General features: G+C 45.8%; 1 protein-coding gene across 12 annotated transcripts in view; it reads right to left on the reverse strand.

The window, feature by feature from the left end:
* Positions 1–23,245, reverse strand: part of LOC137421009 (uncharacterized) — a 75,305-nt gene that overhangs the window by 46,322 nt on the left and 5,738 nt on the right. For 8 of the 12 annotated variants that reach the window (XM_068106636.2, XM_068106633.2, XM_068106635.2 and 5 more), the window contains exons 3-6: positions 10,783–11,025; positions 10,530–10,619; positions 10,277–10,408; positions 1,695–1,775 (exon numbers count right to left, since the gene is read on the reverse strand). In XM_068106636.2, the coding sequence (XP_067962737.2) occupies positions 1,695–1,775; positions 10,277–10,408; positions 10,530–10,619; positions 10,783–11,025 (546 nt within the window). Of the gene's footprint in view, positions 1–1,694; positions 1,776–10,276; positions 10,409–10,529; positions 10,620–10,782; positions 11,026–23,245 lie in introns of those variants that run through there. The other 4 variants (XM_078772042.1, XM_068106637.2, XM_078772043.1 and 1 more) reach the window with 2 other exon arrangements.

Below are 23,245 nucleotides of genomic sequence, written 5' to 3' on the forward strand. Positions count from 1 at the left end.
CACAAACAAACAGACAGACAGACAGGGATGAAAACATAACCTCCATCCACCTTTGGTAGCGGAGGTAAATAATGAAGTTAATGGATAAATAAATAAAATGGATGTCATTGTGTTATGAAGGCTAATTTGTCCCGTTAATAATGATTAATAAAAAGGTATTATTAAATTTATACACATGTACTGTATACAAAGACAAAGATCAAATAATTATACTGTTCCAATCATTCCTGTTAATACAATTAGTTAGCGGTGGCCATGATTATATAACACAAACACAAACGCACTCACCTCCACACACACACACACCTACACACACACACTTCTTTCACTAATAGATGCAAAAATGTCGTAAAATTGATCTTGTTGCCCCAGAACCAAACAAAAAATATATACTTTTAACAACATTCACACCCCATACAACTGCTATCACCACCCTCCTCCCAAACATGATAGATAGTAAATATCATCATTTTAAACTACCCTATGCAAGAACAAAGACAAATTTGAGAACAACAGATTGTTGTTCGAAGTAAAGTAATCGACAAAATGTTGTGCGAAGTCCTTCCTTGGCACCTCTGAGCTCCTCACTACAAACAAGGCTTTCATCTGCAGCTCAATGGAATACTGTTCCCCCCTCTGGGCTGGTGCTCCTGCCTCACACCTAGCTCGTCTTCACGCTGCAGAAACCAAAGCTTTAATAATCATTGGAATCTCCCATGATGAAGCCGATTCTAAGGGCCTTTCACTCTCTCACCGCAGGCAGGTTGGTGGTCTTTCTGTCTTCTACCGACTCCTCTCCGACCTAGCTCCCCCTGTTCTGTCTGTGCTTTACCCACAAAGTATTCCTTCAGGTCGCACAAGATCTGCCAGCACCCCTCTTCTGGTGAAACTACCAAAATCAAGACTCTCCGCTCACCTTCACTCTTTCATTCCTCTTTTCTCCCGCCTCTGCAACAAACTGCCTCACTCCCTTCAATCCCACTCCTCCCTCCAGGTCTTGAATACAGCTGTTCACCACCATCTCTTATCTTCCTCCATCCAAAACCTTGATCTTTTCTACCCCCATTAATTCACCACAGATCCACTTTTTTGAAATACCAACTTCTTTCCTGGAAGTCCTAGTAGTGACCATGTGTTTTATTCCTCTCCCCCCACCCTTCCCCTTCCCCAAGCCCTCTCCCTCCCACAGATCTCCCGATGTTCCTGTTCACTACCGTTGTTGTGCTTGTGTGCTTCCCTCTCTCTCCCCATCTTGTCTCCCACTCCCTTTATTATACGTTTTATGTGTCCGTTTATGTTTTTTGTGATTGTTAGTTCTTACACGAGCCTCGATTTGTTAAAAAACAAAACAAACAAAAACAAAAGTACTCTAACCACCGTGGGAAGTGATAAGCAGTTAACATTTCGGGAATTTCTACTTCATCACAGGAAACCAGGGCCTCTTTTGCTCCAAGGAAGGATTAACGCTCGAAAAAAAACATCTCAATTGCTTCCCATCGTGGTTGGCATACCACAATCAACTTTCTGTTTATTCCATCCATTGTTGTACCTGCCCTCCGACGCAAATAAACAAACTTTCACGGTTAAGACTGGTTAGACTAGGTATTAATTCTACTTTTGTGAATATTTTGCAGACAAGACAAAAATCCAATGAGTTAATCGATAAAACACCGATTATAGCATTATAAACTTACCACATCTTCTTCATAGTTTTCAGAATCGGATACTTCAAGGATATTTTTTCTCCTCTTCAAAGGTCTACACTGTGGTTGAACCTGCATGTACCGAACACACCTGGAGTGATGTACTGCGTTTAAAATCACGTGGCTTTACAAGTACAACACAATCAGTACCCCTCCCTGGAGTCAGTCACTCTTTGAATCATTACTTCATATTTTAAGATTTTGGAACTTTAAAAATGATTTTCAAGCTGGTTCACAATTTGTTTTATCGTTTGGTGAACTGTATTTATAGTTTGGTAAGATTTCTGTCACAAGTCGGTCACTCGGTTGAATACGACTTGTAGTTCGACTTGCAACAGAAATGTAGGCTGTTCAGTGGTTGTAGATACCGGGCGTTCATTGGTTGTAGATACCGGGCGTTCATTGGTTGTAGATACCGGACGTTCATTGGTTGTAGATACCGGACGTTCATTGGTTGTAGATATCGGGCGTTCATTGGTTGTAGATACCGGGCGTTCATTGGTTGTAGATACCGGGCGTTCATTGGTTGTAGATACCGGGCGTTCATCGGTTGTAGATACCGGGCGTTCATCGGTTGTAGATACCGGGCGTTCATCGGTTGTAGATACCGGGCGTTCATCGGTTGTAGATATCGGGCGTTCATCGGTTGTAGATACCGGGCGTTCATCGGTTGTGGATACCGGGCGTTCATCGGTTGTGGATACCGGGCGTCCATCGGTTGTAGATACCGGGCGTTCATCGGTTGTAGATACCGGGCGTTCATCGGTTGTAGATACCGGGCGTTCATCGGTTGTAGATACCGGGCGTTCATCGGTTGTAGATACCGGACGTTCATTGGTTGTAGATACCGGGCGTTCATCGGTTGTAGATACCGGGCGTTCATGGGTTGTAGATACCAGGCGTTCATTGGTTGTAGATACCGGGCGTTCATGGGTTGCAGATACCGGGCGTTCATTGGTTGTAGATACCGGGCGTTCATTGGTTGTAGATATCGGGCGTTCATCGGTTGTAGATAACGGGCGTTCATCGGTTGTAGATACCGGACGTTCATGGGTTGTAGATACCAGGCGTTCATTGGTTGTAGATACCGGGCGTTCATGGGTTGTAGATACCGGGCGTTCATTGGTTGTAGATACCGGGCGTTCATGGGTTGTAGATACCAGGCGTTCATTGGTTGTAGATACCGGGCGTTCATTGGTTGTAGATACCGGGCGTTCATCGGTTGTAGATATCGGGCGTTCATCGGTTGTAGATACCGGGCGTTCATCGGTTGTAGATACCGGGTGTTCATCGGTTGTAGGTATCGTGTAATTGATAAAATAACAGAAAGTAATTGAAAATAACAGCGACAACCAAATGATAAACCTGATCAGGTATTGGATAAACCTGATGAGCCGTCACTTGCGTGATAATAATCGTGAGTCTAATGCTGGTAAGAGAGAACGGGGGAGTGGACTAGTTATCGTGAATGACTAGCAAACCAATCAATCATCAGCGCAATATCAGTTGCTTTATTTATGTCTATAATTTGGCAGATGAGATGAATTTGCTCTCAATGTCGAAACAAAATTATGGACTTGGGATTTTTCTGGAGAAGAATGTAAAAGCCCTTCATCTCACATTGAAATACAAAACCTGATTTAAACTCCACAACTGTCTGGAGTGAAATAGCCTGTTATTCCCTCTATTGTTATTCCCTCTATTCCCAAAGCCGTATTGCCTATTGTGTTGGTTCAAAAGACTCAGCATGGGATGAAGACTTTCATCTAAAGAAGCACAGGTACCACACCTGATCCCCTTAGGATGGCCTGTCTGTATGTACAGGCAGTGTTGTTATCTGGATAACAGAATGTGTGTGAATTGTTTAAATTAATGTAATCCCAAGCATGGTATAAACATTCATCCATGAAATGACCAAGGCAACACTCAACTTCCTGTGAACTACCATGTTCCTACTTTCTCCCCTTGCTAAAGGAGAGGGTATTGCATTTGAGTCCGTTTGTCTGTCTGTCTGTTTGTATGTTTGTTTGTCTGTCTGCACAGAATAAATATGATTTTCTCTGCAACCGTTGGTCCAATTGACAGGAAATTTTCACCGTGGGTGCACCTCCTCCTGTCGTATTTTTACAGCGTAGGCGCATCAGGCAAAGCGTCTAGAACAGCGTTTGTCCATCCGTATGTATGTATGTATGAATGCATGTCCCCTCAAACGTATACCAATCAGAGCTGAGGATCTGGTCACATGACAGGGTGATGTCATTACGTCTGATGCCATTAAGGCAGTACAGCGACTGACTGTCCACACACCGCCATTTTGATTTATATGCCGTTCATGCCGAACATATCGCCATATCTGCCATATTTCACAATTGCCATGCTCTACCTTTACGTTTTTCATTCAGAGTGAAACAAAAACAAACTGATTGTTAAAGTGACCATCAAATATCGAAAGCATCGGCATTATGTCTCTTCCAACAAAACGGTACGTATAGGCCTTAGGCGTTATGCCTCATCTTCGGACTGCTTTGGACAAATTTAGCTCAGATTTCTGCATACAGTCGTGCATCGTTTCAGTAGTATCATTTTCGTAATAATAATCATAATAATATAGTAAATATAACCATAACACTTTAATCCCAATGCCATGAATACAAAGTTAGTGGATTGAAGCGGTGTATGGTTCATGATGCCATGATAAGCGGTGTTCGGCACTAATATTAATAATCACAAAAGTAAGGAATTAGCCTCGGTTTTTTAAATGGAAATATCATTTTCGAAATATAACGTTAATATTATCCTAAATCTAATCGTAACACTAATCCCTTCGTAGTGACTGCAAACGTATTGAAAGTTCAAATATATCATCTTTTACATATTAAAGTAGCGGCAGTTTTGAGTCCGTTACATCATTACGTCTATGATGTCATTACGACAGCTGACTCCACCAACCGACATTTTAATTTAATAGTAGGCCTACACCCACTCACTACGGGAGCTGCAGGAAGGGTCATTCATCTTTGGGGTATATAGATTACAGTCGATCTATGGTCGGGTCTCAATAACATTGGGTGTGTGTTCCTTTACCAAGGTTTTGGTGGAGAGATCGCCAAGTGGTTAAAGCATTCGAGCAAGCACTCCATTCAAAACCGTTAAGGAACGGCTGGGCTTGGCAAGTGCTAGCTAGCTGCTTGGTAAATGAGCACACCTCCAACCCTTGTGGGGTATATAGATTACAGTAGATCTTCACTCAGTTCTGTAAGTAAAACTTACCTCATGGATGTTGGGATTCCTCCAAATTTCTTTGTTTAATGTTATAAACAGCATTAGTGACGGTTTAAAAAGCTAATCATATGTGTTTGTGGTTTATATTATTTTACAAGCCCGGCGACACCGTTGTTAGACTTTTGGTCTTGTTTAATGATAATTATGACGTCATAGGTCACGTGGTACGGGAACCATCTTGGAAAAACTGAAAAACTTTGCACCGTATCTCCGAAAGCGCTGCATAGACAAAATTGAGACATGGCTCATTGTAAAGAATTCTCCATGGGGAATAACATATCGTAAGTGGTGTGAATACCTTATGAAGGCACTGCACAACAACAACAACAACAACATGCATTTTAAGGCCATTTTCCCTGCTAGAATTTTAAGGCCATTAACCCTGGCGTTGTGCTAGCGGCTAGGGTGCCGGCTTAGGATCCTAGGATCCTGGGTTCGAATCCCGGTGAATACCTTATGAAGGCACTGTACAACAACAACAACAACAACATGCATTTTAAGGCCAGTTTCCCTGCTAGCATTTTAAGGCCATTAACCCTGGTGTTGTGCTAGCGGCTAGGGTGCCGGCTTAGGATCCTAGGATCCTGGGTTCGAATCCCGGTCGATCGCTGAATTAACGCCAGGGGGGTTGACTCAGCCTGTCATCCTTCCGAGGTCGGCTAATTGAGTACCAGTTCACTGGTAATTCCCTGTTTGTCGTTAAAGGCGGCAAAAAGGGTTGGTGTCAGGAAGGGCATCCGGCCGTAAAACATTGCTTCAAAAATGGGACCCAAAAGCAACAACAACCACGGTTCCCGAAAAAAAGGCCAACCCCCGCTTTGCGGGGAAAAATGGCCTCTAAAGGTGGTTATTTTTATATATATATATTTCCCTGCTAGAGCGGGGGTTAGCCTGGCGGTCCCCATGACAATCTTCTCCATTTTGCCCTATTTTCTGCATCTCTCCTTGTTAACCCCCTTGCCCGCATTTCTTCTTCCACCATCTTTAGCTGGTCTTTAGCAACGGTTGCGAGAGTGAGATGTGCATGGAAGAAGTTTCGGGAACTGAGTGGCGTGCTGATGAGGAGGCGAGTGTCGTTGAAGCTGAAGGGAAAGGTGTATGCTGCATGTGTGAGAAGTCTGAAGAGGGGAAAGGTGTCCCGCTTCCGGTCCGGTCTGAAGAGGACGCAGGCGTCACATGCTCGCCACTTCTTCGACTGGGCCACTGTCTGTGGCTTGCTTTTTTGGTGGTCGTGCGGATTTTTTGGCCATTGAGTCTGCCCTCCGCATAGTCCCGGCTCTGCTCCCTGCTTCGCCTACCCGGCTCCTTCGCCTGCTCGCTGTTTCCTCGGGCACGCTCTCGTGGGTTGTGTCCTTCGCAGCGGTGTGGCGGCGGTTTTCCCGCCGTGATCTTGATTTGTAGCGGCGGCGGTTGATTGCCGCTGCATTTCCCGCTTTGCCGTGATCAACCTTGGCCTCGTGATCGTCTCTTTGCTCCTGTCTGCCCTCTGCTTGGTCCCGACTCTGCTCCTGGCTTCACCTACCTGGCTCCTTCGTTTCCTTGGGCCTGCTCCCGTGGGTTGGGACCATTGTTTCACCTCCTCAACCTTGGCCTCGTGCTCGCCTCTCTGCTCCTGCCTGGCTCTGCAGTACTCCGCCGCAAGGCTCCTTCTGCTCAATACCCGCTCCACCCCATCATGCATCTCTGCCATCAAATCAAATGGACTCCTCCGACGACCCAGGTACATTCACCGTGGCTCTGGTCGTAAGTTTGTATATGTACAATCAGGTCACTCCATCCCCGTCCTCTGGTCGGCTCAGCGCACTCCCACTCATCGTCCCAGCGCACCTAGTCACGGCAACGCACAAAATCGCACCTCCTGCCTGCGAACCCTGGCTAAATCACCTGAATTCATCCCTGCTGTTCAAAACATCATCAAGCTCACCCTGTTCAACACCCGGTCCCTCAACAACAAATGCCTCATCCTCAACGACTACATCCTGGATAACAAACTGGACTTTCTCTGTCTCACCGAAACCTGGCAACAACCACTGGACTACTACACACTCAACCTCACCACACCCAATGGATATTCCTACGTCAATAAACCACGCTCGGAGGGCCGAGGTGGTGGAATTGCCGTTATCCACCGTCAAGACATCAGGACCAGCCTCATCCCCATCGCCTCATCCTCATCCTTTGAACACCTGGCTGTTAAACTCTCTGGTCGCACGCAGTCAGTCATGGCTGTCGTCTACCGCCCTCCCAAACCACACCCATTATTCCTGTCTGACTTCTCCTACTTTCTGACCCAGCTATGTTCCCTCTCCCCCTCAATCCTCCTCCTTGGTGATTTCAATATCCACATGGACTCCACTGACTGACTCCACAATAACCACTGACTTCACTGATTTACTCACCTGCTTTAACCTCACTCAACATGTCAACTTTCCTACGCATATTCGTGGTCACATTTTGGACCTTGTCTGCTCCACTGGATTAATTTTGCACCATCTCTCTGGCTCCGACCTCACCCTCTCTGACCACTTAGCCATCACTATGACCATCAACATCCCCACCCCAACACCAAGACATTATCGCACTATCAACTTCCGTAAGCTAAACGCTCTTTCACCTACCTCATTCTCATCCACCCTCTCTGAAAAAATGTCCACTTCTCCCTTCATTGACCTCCACACCCCTTCCGACCTCACTGACTACTACAACCACACTCTCTCCTCCTGCCTTGACCAGCTTGCGCCTGTAAAAACCAAAACAGTTTCTTTCACCCATTCTGCTCCCTGGTTTACCCCTGAACTCCGCCTGATGAAAACTCGTGCTCGCCAACTTGAAAGACTCCGCAATAAAACAGGTCTCACAGTTCACTCCCAAGCCTACAAGGACCACCTACAACACTACAAAGATGCCCTCTCCCACGCCCGCTCCGCCTACTACTCTCAAATTATCCACTCTGGCTCCGGAAACCCAAAAGCACTCTTCTCGACAATAAACAAACTCCTCCACCCCCTGGACACCACCACCCAGTCATTCACAGTAGACAACTGCATCTCCTTCCTTTCTTTCTTCCAACGCAAAATTGACAACATCTACAACAGCTTGACCACCGCCGCACCCGCTCCCCCTCCAACCACCACCCCCCCCCCCCTTATCCTGCCTTCCCCTGTCTCAATTTTCCCCGGTCTCCCCTACTGACCTCTCTGAACTCCTCATAGGAATGAAAACTGCCACCTGCACTCTTGACCCCATCCCCTCCAGCTTTGTCAAGGCCTCCCTCCCTGCTCTCTCTCCACTTATCATTGCAACAATAAACTCCTCCCTGTCTACAGGCATCGTCCCACCATCCCTCAAAATTGCTGCTGTTACCCCCATTCTAAAAAAACCTGGTCTAAACCCTGACACCCTAAATAACTTCAGACCCATCTCCAACCTACCCTTTGTCAAAAGTTTTGGAACGCGCTGTAGCCGCTCAACTCAAACATCACCTCTCTGCCAATAACCTGTATGAAACATTCCAATCCGGATTCCGCTCCAACCACAGTACTGAAACTGCTCTCCTCAAAATCACGAACGACCTTCTCCTCTCCTCTGACGCTGGCAACCTCAACATTCTCGTCCTCCTCGACCTCAGCGCTGCCTTTGACACCATCGATCACACCATCCTCCTCACCCGACTTGAATCCACCTTTAACGTTACCGGCACTGCCCTCTCTTGGATTAAATCATACCTCTCTGACAGACGCCAGTTCATCTCCATCAATAACTGCAAATCCCCCACTGCTCCCCTCCCCCAAGGTGTCCCCCAAGGTTCAGTTCTTGGCCCCCTCCTCTTCATCCTTTACCTGTCCCCCCTCGGTCACTTAATCCGCAGTCATGGTCTCCAAATTCCACTGCTTCGCCGATGACATCCAGCTTTTCATCTCCACCAAGTCCGTCTCCACCGACACCCACTCTATCCTGACAAACTGCATCTCTGAAATAAAATCCTGGCTTCAAATCAACTTCCTCAAACTTAACTGTGATTAATCTGAAATAATCATCATTGGCCCAAAAACGCTCACAAAATCCACCCATAACTTTGCCCTCAACATCGACGGTATCCCAGTATCCACCTCCCCTCTCATCCGGAATCTTGGCGTCATCTTTGACCAAACCCTCTCCTTCGACAAATACACTAAACAGATCACAAAGACAGCCTTCTTTCACCTGAAAAACATCGCCCGTCTCCACTCATTCCTCTCCTCCACGGCTGCAGAAACCCTCATCCACGCCTTCATCACCTCCCGTCTGGACTACTGCAATAGCCTCCTCTATGGTTCACCCTCAACAATCACCAATAAACTCCAATACATTCAGAACTCCGCTGCCCGTCTACTCACCCATTCCCGGACCCGTGACCACATCACCCCTGTCCTTTACAAGCTTCACTGGCTCCCCATCTCCCAGAGAATCCAGTACAATATCCTCCTCTTGACCTACAAAGCCCTCCATAACCTGGCCCCATCCTACCTGGCTGACCTCCTCTCCAGACACACTCCCACCCGCAACCTCCGCTCTGCTGGTACCAACCTCCTGACCCCCCCCCCCATCCGGACCAAATTCAGATCCTGGGGGGACAGGGCCTTCTCCATCGCTGCTCCCACCCTCTGGAACTCACTACCTCACACCATCAGAGACTCCTCATCACTCACCACATTCAAAACATCACTCAAGACCCACCTGTTCAGCGCTGCATTCAACATTCAACCCACAGCATTTAACCCCTGACTATCACTTCTCCTTCTCCCTCCTTTTGCTTTAAATATTCCTATTGATTCTTGTCTTTTTGCAATTGTTGTTTTCATGTTTTGTTATGCATTATGTTTTGCACTCTGTCAAAGCGCCTTTGGGCTTCATGAAAAGCGCTATACAAAATAAATGAATTATTATTATTATTAAGTGTTATGATTTATGGGATCGAGACATGGGTAATGAACGTTGAGCAGCAACGAAGGCTGGAAAGGGTGGAAATGCGAATGGTTCAGTAGATGTGCGGAGTTTCGTTGAGAGAGAGGAAGACAAATGATGAATTGCGAAAGATGATGGGAATAGAGCCTGTGATTGATGCTGTGAAGAGAAACAGTTTGAGATGGTTTGGTCATGTGTTGAGGAAGGATGAAAGTGACTGGTTGAGAAGAGTGATGGAAATGAATGTAGAAGGAAGTAGAGGACGGGGAAGCAATCCTGTTGTTCTGAAGGCACTGTATGAACAAGATATCAAAAGTTTGTGAGATCATCGGTGTAGTCAATGTTACCTGATTCTTCCCGATATACATTTTGATGTCCGAATGAAGAACCGTTTTTTCATACATGGATTTTGCTCTTGCAGAATGTTTTCCAGCACTCCTACAGAAACATTCACCTTCAGTTTGTGTGCCCACAGTCTTCTGCAATGATACATTTGAGAATAAAAAAGACAAGATAGCAAGTCAGGCACAGATAGCTTCATATGATGTACATGTACAGTATATTCTCTTTAAATGGGAAAGTCTACCCGAACAGAATTACCATGATTGGCTTTTTTGAGGTGGAACATATGGAAAAATCTGCAGTACCCACATCCTCACCAGCAGAAAGTGTGTAATACGGATGATCCAACTAAATTGAAAAAGGACAAACGGCATTAGCCAAGTTTTAAATAATTCATAACATTTAAACAATATCTGTTTGTTGCAAATCTATGACAGAGATCAAAGCTGATGATACAGTAACAAACCGATTATTGTCTCAAACCAATCAAAAGGCATGGCCAGTGGCCTACCTGTATTGAAGAAATGATGATACGACCAGCTCCAATGCGTGCACCAATGGTTTGCTCTGCTCGCGTCGAATCATCACCGATGACCAGGTTCTGTGCGATCTCAAGGAAAGACCCCATGTCGTCGATAACCATCGGACAGTTGACGCCATCGAACTTGAATCGTTTGGCATAGCTCGCCTTTGGCTGGAAAGGATGGTCTCTCAATTTGCGGGATTTAAGTCTGACTTTTGACAACCTTTCAAGCTGCAACAAATAGAATAAACAATGGTAATAGGGCAAAGTGAATAGCAGAAGACTTATTAAGACCCCATCCATAATCACCAAGTTTTAACTCATCCTTTTCTATAGCTATCTTTATTAATTTGGTGTAAAAAAAAAAAAAAAAAAAATCAGAATTTGCATTGATCAATTTTTCAAGGAAATACAATGAATTTGAACACAACCAACTTAACTTGCACGTTCTCTTCAATGTCATTCTTCCAAATTTCAAACCTCAAACCCATTTCCTTCGAAATTTTCAGTTTTTCCTTCCTGAGAGTTTGATTCTGTATCCATCTTAGCCACCTGATGTGTCCTCACATACCCCTCATTTCTCCCTACCATTCCTCTCCAAGTCTCCCTCTATTTTGTCATTCAACTCTGTGATGAAATATGAAGAAGAAGATTTGGTTGTGGGATGGCACTGAGGAGTGGATATAACGGAATGCCGCGTAGGAAGGAGGAGAGTTGGCTTCGTTTCTGTATTCTGTGAGCAGAAACTTGAGTAAGGTATGATGGGGACTGGTAAATGGTTATCTGCTTGCTTATAGATTAGTTGGAAATGCTATTTCATTCTTTCTCTGTAGTTCTAATATTATTCTTTTATTCTGTGGTACAGGTTATGTGGAGATAGATTTCCATAAAGCCTCACATATGGAAAAGAGGTCTCGACTTGATTTCATAACAATTTATTGAAATCCATCTTGACACTCAAGTGCCATGGACAAACTTCTCAAACCGGAGAAATTTAACAGAGACCCATATGCCAGTGATGCCGGGAGCCAATGGACGTACTGGATAAGATCTTTAGAACTCTACATGCAAGCAGTACCCGACGTCACGGACCTACAGAAGTTGAATGTCCTCATTTGCAACGTGTCCAACACCGTCTTTGACAATTTCTCCCATTGTGAGACCCATGACGAATCTGTGATGGCCTTGCGAGTGCTCTATGTTAAGCCACGAAGTGCTATCTATGCTCGACATCTGCTCGCTATGCGCAGGCAAGAACCGACTGAGACATTGGAGCAGTGTACGCAGGTGTTACGACAGCTCTGGAAGGACTGCGGGGTGCCGGCTCGGCCGGCCATCGAAGGCGCCGATGATCTAATGTGAGATGCTTACATTACTGGTCTCCAATCGCCTGCTATTCGTCAGCAACTGCTTGAGAACGAGGCTATGACCTTTCTGGTTGCGTATGAACAGGCCAGGGTTCTGCAACTGGCCCAGGTCCGATCTGAGTCTTACCGACGTCAATTTCTGACAGCGAGCGCCGCGACTGCCGAGAAACACTCAGAAGTGGTTTCCGTTGCGGACTCCCGAGAGGGCTGCCGCTTGCCTGGACCCCTTCGGCGAGAGTCCGGACGCTGAGGAGAGCGGCCCGATTACCATGGCTGCGACGACTCCTGCAACGGCGACAGCAAAATGTTTTTTCTTGCGGGAATTGTCGACATCCGCGTAGCCAGTGTCCAGCTCGAGAAGTGATGTGTAATTGTTGTGGCAAGAAGGGACACCTTGCCAAAGTCTGTTGATCGACTACCGCCAGACGAATGATGCTTGTGGGCACGCGCGCATCGAGGGCAGCTCCTGCGGTTGCACCTCACAGCCTGGCGAGGGCTGTGATACCTGTAGTGATCAATGGCAAAGCAGCTGACGCCTTGATCGACACTGGAAGCAGTGAAAGTTACATCAGCCAGGCTCTTGTCGGCAGACAAGGATGGCCCACTGTTCCGGCCACTCAGTGCGTGTACATTGCATCTATGGCAAAGCTCAAAAGGGTTCTGTGTAGTGAACTTGGTAGCTCATGCTATACTGTATATGGATGTTAAAATGATGGTGTTGCAGAATCTGTGCTCCGACGTTCTACTGGGTCATGACGTCTTGAATCGGCACGGGCGTTTTGAAATGCGATTTAATGGTGAACAATCTCCTAACACTTTTTCGGTATGTAGTTTGGCAGAGATGTCGATTGAGCCTCCCCCACTGTTTCCATGTCTGACACCAAATTGCCATCCGATAACTGTAAAGTCTAGGCGATACTCACGCCCGGATGCTCAATTTATCGCGGATGAGACGAAGCGGCTGCTACGTGAAGGTATCATCAAACCGAGCAGCTCGCCTTGGAGGGCTCAAGTGCTCGTAGTCAATAACCCTAATCAATGGAAGTGAATGGTCATCGATTATTCTCAAACGATCAATCGATTTACCCAACGTGATGCCTACCCGCTCCCCAAGAATGACGATATGGTCAAGGAAGTATCTACCTACAGGGTATTTAGCACCTTGGACCTTCAAAGTGCTTATCACCAGATACCTATCAGGGAGAAAGATTGCCCTTACACCACCTTCAAATCGGGTCAGCGGTTGTACCAATTCCGTAGGATTCCCTTCAGGGTCACTAATGGGGTCTCATGCTTCCAATGGACGATTTATGACATTATATCCAGAGAGCAGCTAAAATATGTATTCGTGTACGTTGACAATGTCAGTCTGCGGCCGGGATCAGTTGGATCATGATTCTAACTTACAGCGGTTCTTGGACGTGGCTCAGAAATACAATCTGACCTTCAACGAGGATAAGTGTAGCTATTCAGTCAAAACACTAGATATTTTGGGGTATACCGTGACCGGAGGGGAGATACGACCCGATTTGGCTCGGCTGCAACTTTGCTCGATATGGCCCATCCTGTTGACAGCGCTGCGTTGCGTAGAGCCATGGGTCTGTTTGCTCATTATTCCAAGTGGGTCCATGTTTCTCAGAGAAGATCAGACCACTGGTCGAATCTATATAATAATAGCGTAAGGACTCGACTTTGTTATCCCTTTTACGCCGCACCCAGTGACCCGATGCCCACGGCACTAATGGATTTACGATCTACGAACCGCGCTCTTTGTTTATCACGTACAGCCATACTCGAAAAATCTGAATTAGCCGACGTTGGGGCCCAAAAGCATCCGATTAACTGCCGATACGACGCCATCTTGCTTCGCCTTCACCCAGCAGACGCCAGCTGGGTGAAGGCGAAGCAAGCCATCCGCTGATTGGACAGTCGAAGGCGACGGCAAGCCGTCCACTGAGTGGACAATCCTGAGCATGCATTTGTGCCGGTGTCGTCGATCGCGGTGTACGCTAACCTCATCAGGTGGGTTTACCATAATTTCTTCCAACCGCGCTCTTTGTTTATCTCAGTTTCCTGTTCGCCTGGCATATTCAATGACCATAAATAAAGCGCAGGGCCAAACATTCCGTAAACTGGGTATCTATTTGCCTGCTCCTGTCTTCTCCCATGGCCAGTTATATGTGGCATGTTCAAGAGCACGGTCGTTCAAAGATGTGTATATCAAGGTTGATAATACGAGTACGCAAGGAGTCGTCAGACGCTTGACTATTACCCCAAACATTGTTTATCCAGAAGTTTTAAAATAATTTCAACCTCTGATACTGCGTTCATTGTATTATATTCCTACTGCTCTGCCTTGACATTGACGCTTACCAATGCGCCAGTATGGGGCTAATTCCAGTCGATTTACTAATCCGTTCATTTTTTAAAAAGTCTATGGTTCTACTGCTGTTCCTTTCCATTGACACATACCACTGCGCCAGAGTGGTGCTATGCCGATTCCTATTACGAATCCATTCATTTTTCAAAAGTATATCATAGCGTTGTCATTTAAGTAGATTGCAATAAATACGTTGTTCATATACGCACTCTTCATTCTCATCTTTCTTCCTAACTCTTACTCGGACAAGCAAATCCCCTATGCCATCCATAATGGTACACTCTATCCATACACCACATCCTCCCTTCCGTGGATGTTCCACGGGTTTCGGCTAGTGTAAAATATTTCCGCTAACCTCGGCCGCTAAGGTTGCCTTTCAACAACTAAAAGACGGCATTGCAAGTGCTGTTGTGACCTCGATTGACGAGACTGTTCCTTTCATGGTCGAGACAGATGCCTCGGACAGCGCTATCGTGGTGACGCTCAATCAGGCTGGAAGGCTGGTCGCGTTCTTTTCTCGAACTTTGTCTAACGATGAGAAGTGACATTAAGCCATCGAAAAGGAAGTTTATGCAATTGTAGAAGCGGTCAGACGGTGGCGACTTTCCTTCTGGGTAAACATTTTCAGCTCATTACGGACCAGCAAGTCCGTCGCATTTATGTATGACGGTCGGCACCCGCAGAAGATTAAAAATGAGAAGATCGCTCACTGGCGTGTTGAACTAGCCGACTTTAGCTTTGACATTGTGTAGAGACCGGGACGAGATAATCTGGCTGCTGATGCTCTATCTCGACCGGTCTGTTCTGGAATAACCACCGGCGAGTTACGTAATATTCATGAATCGCTTTGCCACACAGGAGTCACTCGAATGGCCCACTTTGTGCAGAGTAGGAATCTGCCTTTTTCTATAGATGAAGTCTGGCGTTTATGTAAGACGTGCTCCGTGTGCGCCAAGATTAAACTGAGTTTTTATAGACCGCCTATGGGAACTCTGCTTCATGCCGGAAGGCCTTGTGAGCGTTTGAACATGGATTTCAAAGGACCGCTGCCTGTGGCAGGAACGTGTCGATATATTCTTACAGTTGTCGACAAGTAGTCATGTTTTCTGTTCGCCTTTCCGTGTGCGGATATGTCATCAGCAACGGTTATTGAATGTCTACGGCAATTGTTTTTAATGTTTGGATATCCCGCGTTAGTTCACTCAGATAGAGGTACGGCCTTTTTGTCTCAGGAGATTAAACAGTTTCTTCAGGATTGAGGTGTAGCCTCTAGCCGTACCATGGCGTATAACCCCCAAGGAAATGGCCTGGTGGAACGGTATAACAGGATTATTTGGAGAGCCGTGTCAATGAGCTTGAAGTCGTGCGGTTTGCCTCCTCAGCTGTGGGAGCACGTATTGCCTGATGCACTGCACACTATCTGGTCGCTACTATGTACAGCCACAAATGAAACTCCACACGAGCACTTGTTTCAATTCCAGCGACATAGTGCTAGTGGGCAAGCGCTACCCTCTTGGTGGACAGAGCCCGGTCCAGCTCTACTGAGCCGAGCAGTCAGACAAAGTAAATATGAGCCTTTGGTGGATCATGTGGAAATCCTAGAAGCAAATCCGGAATACGCTCACATTAGGTTGCCTGATGGACGCGAGACTACCGTATCAGTCCGACATCTCGTGCCTTACGGAGAAGGAAATCAGCAGGTTGCTGATGACAAGGGAGACGGAATCTCGGTTTCCCCCGTCAAAATGGTCACAGCAAGGATCGACCGTGGATAAAGTGATTAATGATAACGTCAAGGTTCTGAAGATCCCGTCGGTGTCAGGAAGCCCTCAAAGAAAGGGGTCTGATGAGGATGATCCTCCTTTTGCGAAATCCGGGGATCTGGGGACTGAAGGGATTTATCGGTCCCGTGCTGGAAGATTGTGCCAACCGCCTAATAATTTTGGTTGGTAGAGCTCTGCACTCAGTTACGTTGATTTATTGTTTATTTGCTATTTGTTGCTAGCTTGCTTTTTAACGGAGGGAGTATGTGATGAAATATTAAGAGGAAGATTAAGTTGTAGGATGGCACTGAGGAGTGGATATAATGGAATGCTGCATAGGAAGGAGGAGTTGGCTTCGTTTCTGTATTCTATGAGCAGACACTTGAGTAAGGTATGATGGGGGAATGTTAAATGGTTATTTGCTTGCTTATAGATTAGTGGGAAATGCTATTTCGTTCTTTCTCTATAGTTCTAATATTATTCTTTTATTCTGCGTTATAGGGTATGTGGAAATAGATTTCAATGAAGCCTTACATCTGGAAAAGAGGTCTTGACTTTATTTCATAACAAACTCTGCTGGTGGTGCCATCCCCTTATTTCTCAATGTTTGCTTTTGTTCTGTTGTGTAATGATTCATTCAGTGATATAGCTCTTCCAAGAGCCTCTTCCACAAGCCTTTAAAAAAAATCTCTTTGCATCTATTAAACAAGAATGACAGCACTGTGGTCAGAACTTGCAACAAAATCCGGCAATGGGCCGATTGGGAAACGTGTATTAAAGCACTCTTAAAAGAGAAACAGTGCGATTGGGAAACATACATTTAATGCGCAATTAAAATATTAACTTGACACCTCTCAACCATCTCACCCTCCCTATGGTTATATTAGAACAACCCGATTTGTCACACAGTCACAGATTGCATAACCCAAATATGGGGCTGTTCAAATATTTTTGTTGTAATTTGCGTAATATTAACTCTTGAATGCATAACGTAACGCTTGATTACCATGCGTTCTGATGCACTGTGCATTCTGACAGGCTTGATGAAACCTTACTATTATTCAACATACAATTGGATTTTTCAGGGAAACTTATCGTGAATAACACTCGACCCAAACAAAGCCAATGGATATTTGAAGGAAAAAAAACTCAAGCAGTGTATAATCAGCAGAGGCCTACAGCCCTAATGTGTTAGGCCCACCAGAAAACCAAGATGGCAGCCATATCATTTCATCTCGGTGGGTGGAGTGAAGTGACAGATGTGGGTGTGATCTGGCAGCAGTCCGATCAATGGATACACATTTCAAAAACAAACCCCAACAACAACAGCAATGCAAAACTCTTGTAGACATGTGATATGTCACAGGAAATAATAAGTGTGACCTGGCCCTTTTGCCTTAAGAACTGCCTTAACTCTGACATTAATTCAAGTAGTTCGGTTTATGGATTTGGGGTTGCTCCATGTGTCGATTCTGCAGCTGCTCCTTCCACCTCAATCAAAGTTAAATTACGTTTGGGGCATTGCAAGATTGTGGCATCAGTCATGTTTCTCTGTTATAGTTTCCGAACAGTTTTGGAATGCACTCCATTGCATAATGAGACCGATCACATAAATTTCAACTATTTCTCACTTAGATCATCAGAGCTTAGATCATCTCTTAAATGCTGGATTGGATTCAGATCAGGAGACAGAGGGGGGATTTTAATGACCTTTTATGACTTTTAAGTAGGAATTTTAGCACAGGGCTTTTGACATGTACTTTAGATCATTGTCTTGTTGAAAAATGAAGTCATGATTGCACAGTTTCAATCCAGATGGGATGGCACACCTTTGAAGGATTGTGTGGTCCTTTTCTTTTGTCAGTGTACAAGCAATGTTGTGTTAGTCTCATATTCTTGCAAACATCAAATGCTTCCTCAGCATCCCCAAATTTGAATGCTTCCTCCAGTATCCCCAGACTTGACTGCTTTCTCCAGTATCCCCAGACTTGACTGCTTCCTCCAGCATCCCCAGACTTGACCGCTTCCTCCAGCATCCCCAGACTTGACCGCTTCCTCCCGCATCCCCAGACGTGACCGCTTCGTCCAGCATCACCAGACGTGACTGCTTCTCCAGCAAACCCCATACGTGACTGCTTCCTCCAGCAACCCCCATACATGACTGCTTCCTCCAGCAACCCCCAGACGTGACTGCGACCTCCAGCATCCCCAGACGTGACGGCTTCCTCCAGCATCCCCAGATGTGACTGCTTCCTCCAGCATCCCCAGACATGACTGCTTCCTCCAGCATCCCCAGACTTGACCGCTTCCTCCAGCATCCCCAGACTTGACCGCTTCCTCCAGCATCCCCAGACTTGACCGCTTCCTCCAGCATCCCCAGACGTGACCGCTTCATCCAGCATCACCAGACGTGACTGCTTCTCCAGCAACCCCCATACGTGACTGCTTCCTCCAGCAACTCCCAGACGTGACTGCGACCTCCAGCATCCCCTGGCGTGACGGCTTCCTCCAGCATCCCCAGATGTGACGGCTTCCTCCAGCATCCCCAGACGTGACTGCTTCCTCCAGCATCCCCAGACGTGACTGCTTCCTCCAGCATCCCCAGACATGACTGCTTCTGACAGCATCCCCAGACTTGACTGCTTCCCACAGCATCCCCACACTTGACTGCTTCCCACAGCATCCCCACACTTGACTGCTTCCTCCAGCATCCCCAGACGTGACTGCTTCCTCCTGCATCCCCAGACGACTGCTTCCTCCAGCATCCCTAGACTCGGATGCTTCCTCCAGCATCCCCAGACTCGACTGCTTCCTCCAGCATCCCCAGACTCGACTACTACGTCCAGCATCCCCAGACTCAACTGCTTCGTCCAGCATCCCCAGACTCGATTGTTTCGTCCAGCATCCCCAGACTCGACTGCTTCGTCTAGTATCCCCAGACTCGACTGCTTCGTCCAGCATCCCCAGACTCGACTGCTTCGTCCAGCATCCCCAGACTCGACTGCTTCCTCCAGAATACCCAGACTGGACTGCTTCCTCCAGCATCCCCAGACTTGACTGCTTCCTCCAGCATCCCCAGACTTGACTGCTTCCTCCTGCATCCCAAGACTGGACCGCTTCCTCCAGAATCCCCAGACTTGACTGCTTCCTCCAGCATCCCGAGACTTGACTGCTTCCTCCAGAATCCCCAGACTGGACTGCTTCCTGCAGCATCCCCAGACTTGACTGCTTCCTCCAGCATCCCCAGACTTGACTGCTTCCTCCAGCATCCCCAGACTTGACCGTTTCCTCAAGCATCCCCAGACTTGACTGCTTCCTCCAGAATCCCCAGACTTGACTGCTTCGTCCAGCATCCCTAGACTTGACTGCTTCCTCCAGCATCCCCAGACTTGACTGCTTCCTCCAGCATCCCTAGACTTGACTGCTTCCTCCAGCATGCTTTGAAGGATTTATACACTCACTGTTCCTGCAATTTTTCGTCACTTCTGCATCCAACACAAGCTCTGCGACGATTCCCAAAAATGGCGCATTTTGACTCGTCAGTGAAGAGGATTTTTTTTCCAATCTTCTACATAGTCAGGTTCACTATGTTTTTTCGTTCAAAATTTTGGTAGATTAGCAAAACTATACATTTTTGGAATATTCAGAGCATGAGGAATCCAAAAATTAATGTTTACATTTGCGTAGACACCTTTGCGAAAATGACCCTCAGGACAGTGATGAAGATCTGTAAAAGCATATTCCTGAACGGTATAGACCTCGTAGATCCTGTGTATAGGACTTATAGTTCAATCTGATACTAACAAGGCTGCTTTTTTGCTTTATAAACCCACACCTATAACTTCAAAGGACTTGCAATATCATGTATTATGTAATACAGTTATATCACAAATATAAAGACAATGGTTTTCAATTACCTTTGTTTGTTGCTTTTCTATAATCCTGAGCACTATTTTGAGGCCTTTATTGGATTCGTTGACCCAGAAAACATAGGATTAGCATATTTAATTAAGTTTCTAGGTTGACTAGAAGCCGAGATCGCGCAAAATATGTATTTTATGGCGGCCATTTTCAAAATCCAAAATGGCGGCCATGCAGGTGTCTGTGCAAATGCCAACATTGATTTTCACATTCTCCATGCTCTGAAGATTCCAAAAATGTACAGGTTTGCTAATCCCATAATTTTGAAAGAAATTATATTTGTTAACATAGTGAACCTGACTAACAGTGCAATGTTCACAGTACCCTTTTGCCCAGTCTCGATGTATAGCTTCATTTTGTTTCCCCAGTCATGGTTTTAATACAGAAACCATCCCAAAAAGGCCTCCACTGGGAAGTGTCCTTTTAAACAGCAGTTGTCCTATTATTGGAGTGTGCCGCTCTTCATTGATCTCAGCTTGTTTGCCCTGCTGTTGCAGTTCTATTTCGAAGACTTGTTAATTTCATGCAATGGTCTTCAGATATCGTAGTTACCTTAGGTCTCCCTGACCTTCTGCTTGATGAAAAGCTTCCAGTGTCTTTGTATCTTCTCAGTGTTCTCTGAACAGCTCCTTTGGAAACTTCTACTTCAGCAGCAATCTGGCGCTGAGACATCCCCTCTTGACTGAGAGCAACTATTTGCCCACGAAGACCTTCGCTAAGTTCACTAGACATGTTTTTCAGGTTATAACGGGAATGCCCTGATCAATCCTAATACTTTTTTGTAACCTTCATTCTTGATTGTTAATATTATATCTGAAATATAAAAGAAATGAATAAATTAGTATTTAATTGAATAGTACAATATTATCACATGAATAAGTTAAAATGAATCCTTAAAATCAGCAATTACGGTGTTTAAATGAAAATTAACTGATATTTTGCATGAGAAAAAGGGATAAATCAGTAAAACATATTGACCTTTCATTAATTTTGTCAAGACAAAACTTGGTTTCAATAAGTGTAATAAATGAAAGAAAATGAATAAATACATTCAATAATATTAAATATTGCTGTTTGAAATCGTATTGTGAGAAAGTTTGGCATTGATTTAAGTGCACCGGTACACCTCCAAGTTGTTCATTCTCAATATTAGTCCGGGGTGACCAGGGGTTGCCACGGTACATTTCCAAGTTGTTCATTCTCAATATTAGTCCGGGGTGACCAGGGGTTACCACAGTCCACATCCAAGTTGTTCATTCTCAATATTAGTCCGGGGTGACCAGGGGTTGCCACGGTACATTTCCAAGTTGTTCATTCTCAATATTAGTCCGGGGTGACCAGGGGTTGCCACGGTACATTTCCAAGTTGTTCATTCTCAATATTAGTCCGGGGTGACCAGGGGTTACCACGGTACACCTCCAAGTTGTTCATTCTCAATATTAGTCCGGGGTGACCAGGGGTTACCACGGTACACCTCCAAGTTGTTCATTCTCAATATTAGTCCGGGGTGACCAGGGGTTACCACGGTACACCTCCAAGTTGTTCATTCGCAATATTAGTCCGGGGCTACCAGGGGTTACCACGGTACATTTCCAAGTTGTTCATTCTCAATATTAGTCTGGGGCTATCAGGGGTTACCACGGTACACCTCCAAGTTGTTTATTCTCAATATTAGTCTGGGGCTACCAGGGGTTACCACGGTACACCTCCAAGTTGTTCATTCTCAATGTTAGTCCGGGGCTACCAGGGCTAACCACAGGACACCAAGTTGTTTATTCTCAATATTAGTCCGGGGCTACCAGGGCTAACCACAGTACACCTCCAAGTTGTTTATTCTCAATATTAGTCCGGGGCTACCAGGGGTTACCACGGTACACCTCCAAGTTGTTCATTCTCAATGTTAGTCCGGGGCTACCAGGGCTAACCACAGGACACCTCCAAGTTGTTCATTCTCAATATACCAACGATATACTAAACAACAACAGGCATTTCAAGGCCATTTTCCCTGCAAGAGTGGGGGTTAGCCTTGCATTCCCCATGACAATCTTCTCCATGTTGCCCTATTTTCTGCATCTCTCCTTGTTAACCCCCTTGCCTGCATTTCTTCTTCCACCATCTTTGGCCAAGTCTTTCTCGGTCTTCCACATCCTCTACTTCCTTCTACATTCATTTCCATCACTCTTCTCAACCAGTCACTTTCATCCTTCCTCAACACATGACCAAACCATCTCAAACTGTTTCTCTTCACAGCATCAATCACAGGCTCTATTCCCATCATCTTTTGTAATTCATCATTTGTCTTCCGCTCTCTCAACGACACTCCACACATCCACCGAACCATTCACATTTCCATCCTTCGTTGCTGCTCTACGTTCATTACCCATGTCTCACTCCCATAAATCGTAACACTTCTCACACATGCAGCATATACCTTTCCCTTCAGCTTCAACGACACTTCCCTCCTCATCAGCATGCCACTCAGTTCCCGAAACTTCTTCCATGCATATCTCACTCTAGCAACCGTTGCCGAGTCTGATCCACCTTCTACATTCAGCATGTATCCGAGGTAGCAAAATGTTTTCACACCTTCCAGCTTCACGCCGTCTCCAAGATCCAACTCAACATTTCCTCCATCTGCAGCTCCCTCTGTGCACACCTTACACTTGAATGTAGCTGCCATACTGGTTAATGACCCTCTCAAACCACTACATTTTTGATGAACCCACTCAGCGCACATTGTACATTGAATGGAGTTCACTACGACACCCTTCCTGCACACAGCACATGGCCACTTCCCAGTTCTTTCCACCTCACCACATGCTTTACCACTTGCCATCACCTTCGTTTTTCCAATATTCACCTTCAGACCTTTTGTCTCCATACATTCCTTCCACTTGTTCATCTTTTCCTTCAGTCCATCCATACGATTCAGTCCATCCACCAACGATATACAAAGGGGTCTCAATATTAGTCCGGGGATACCAGGGGTTACCACGGTACACCTCCAAGTTGTTCATTCT

The sequence above is a fragment of the Myxine glutinosa genome, chromosome 2, assembly GCF_964187855.1.
Source record: "Myxine glutinosa chromosome 2, kmMyxGlut1.1, whole genome shotgun sequence".
NCBI classification, from domain to species: Eukaryota; Metazoa; Chordata; class Myxini; order Myxiniformes; family Myxinidae; genus Myxine; species Myxine glutinosa.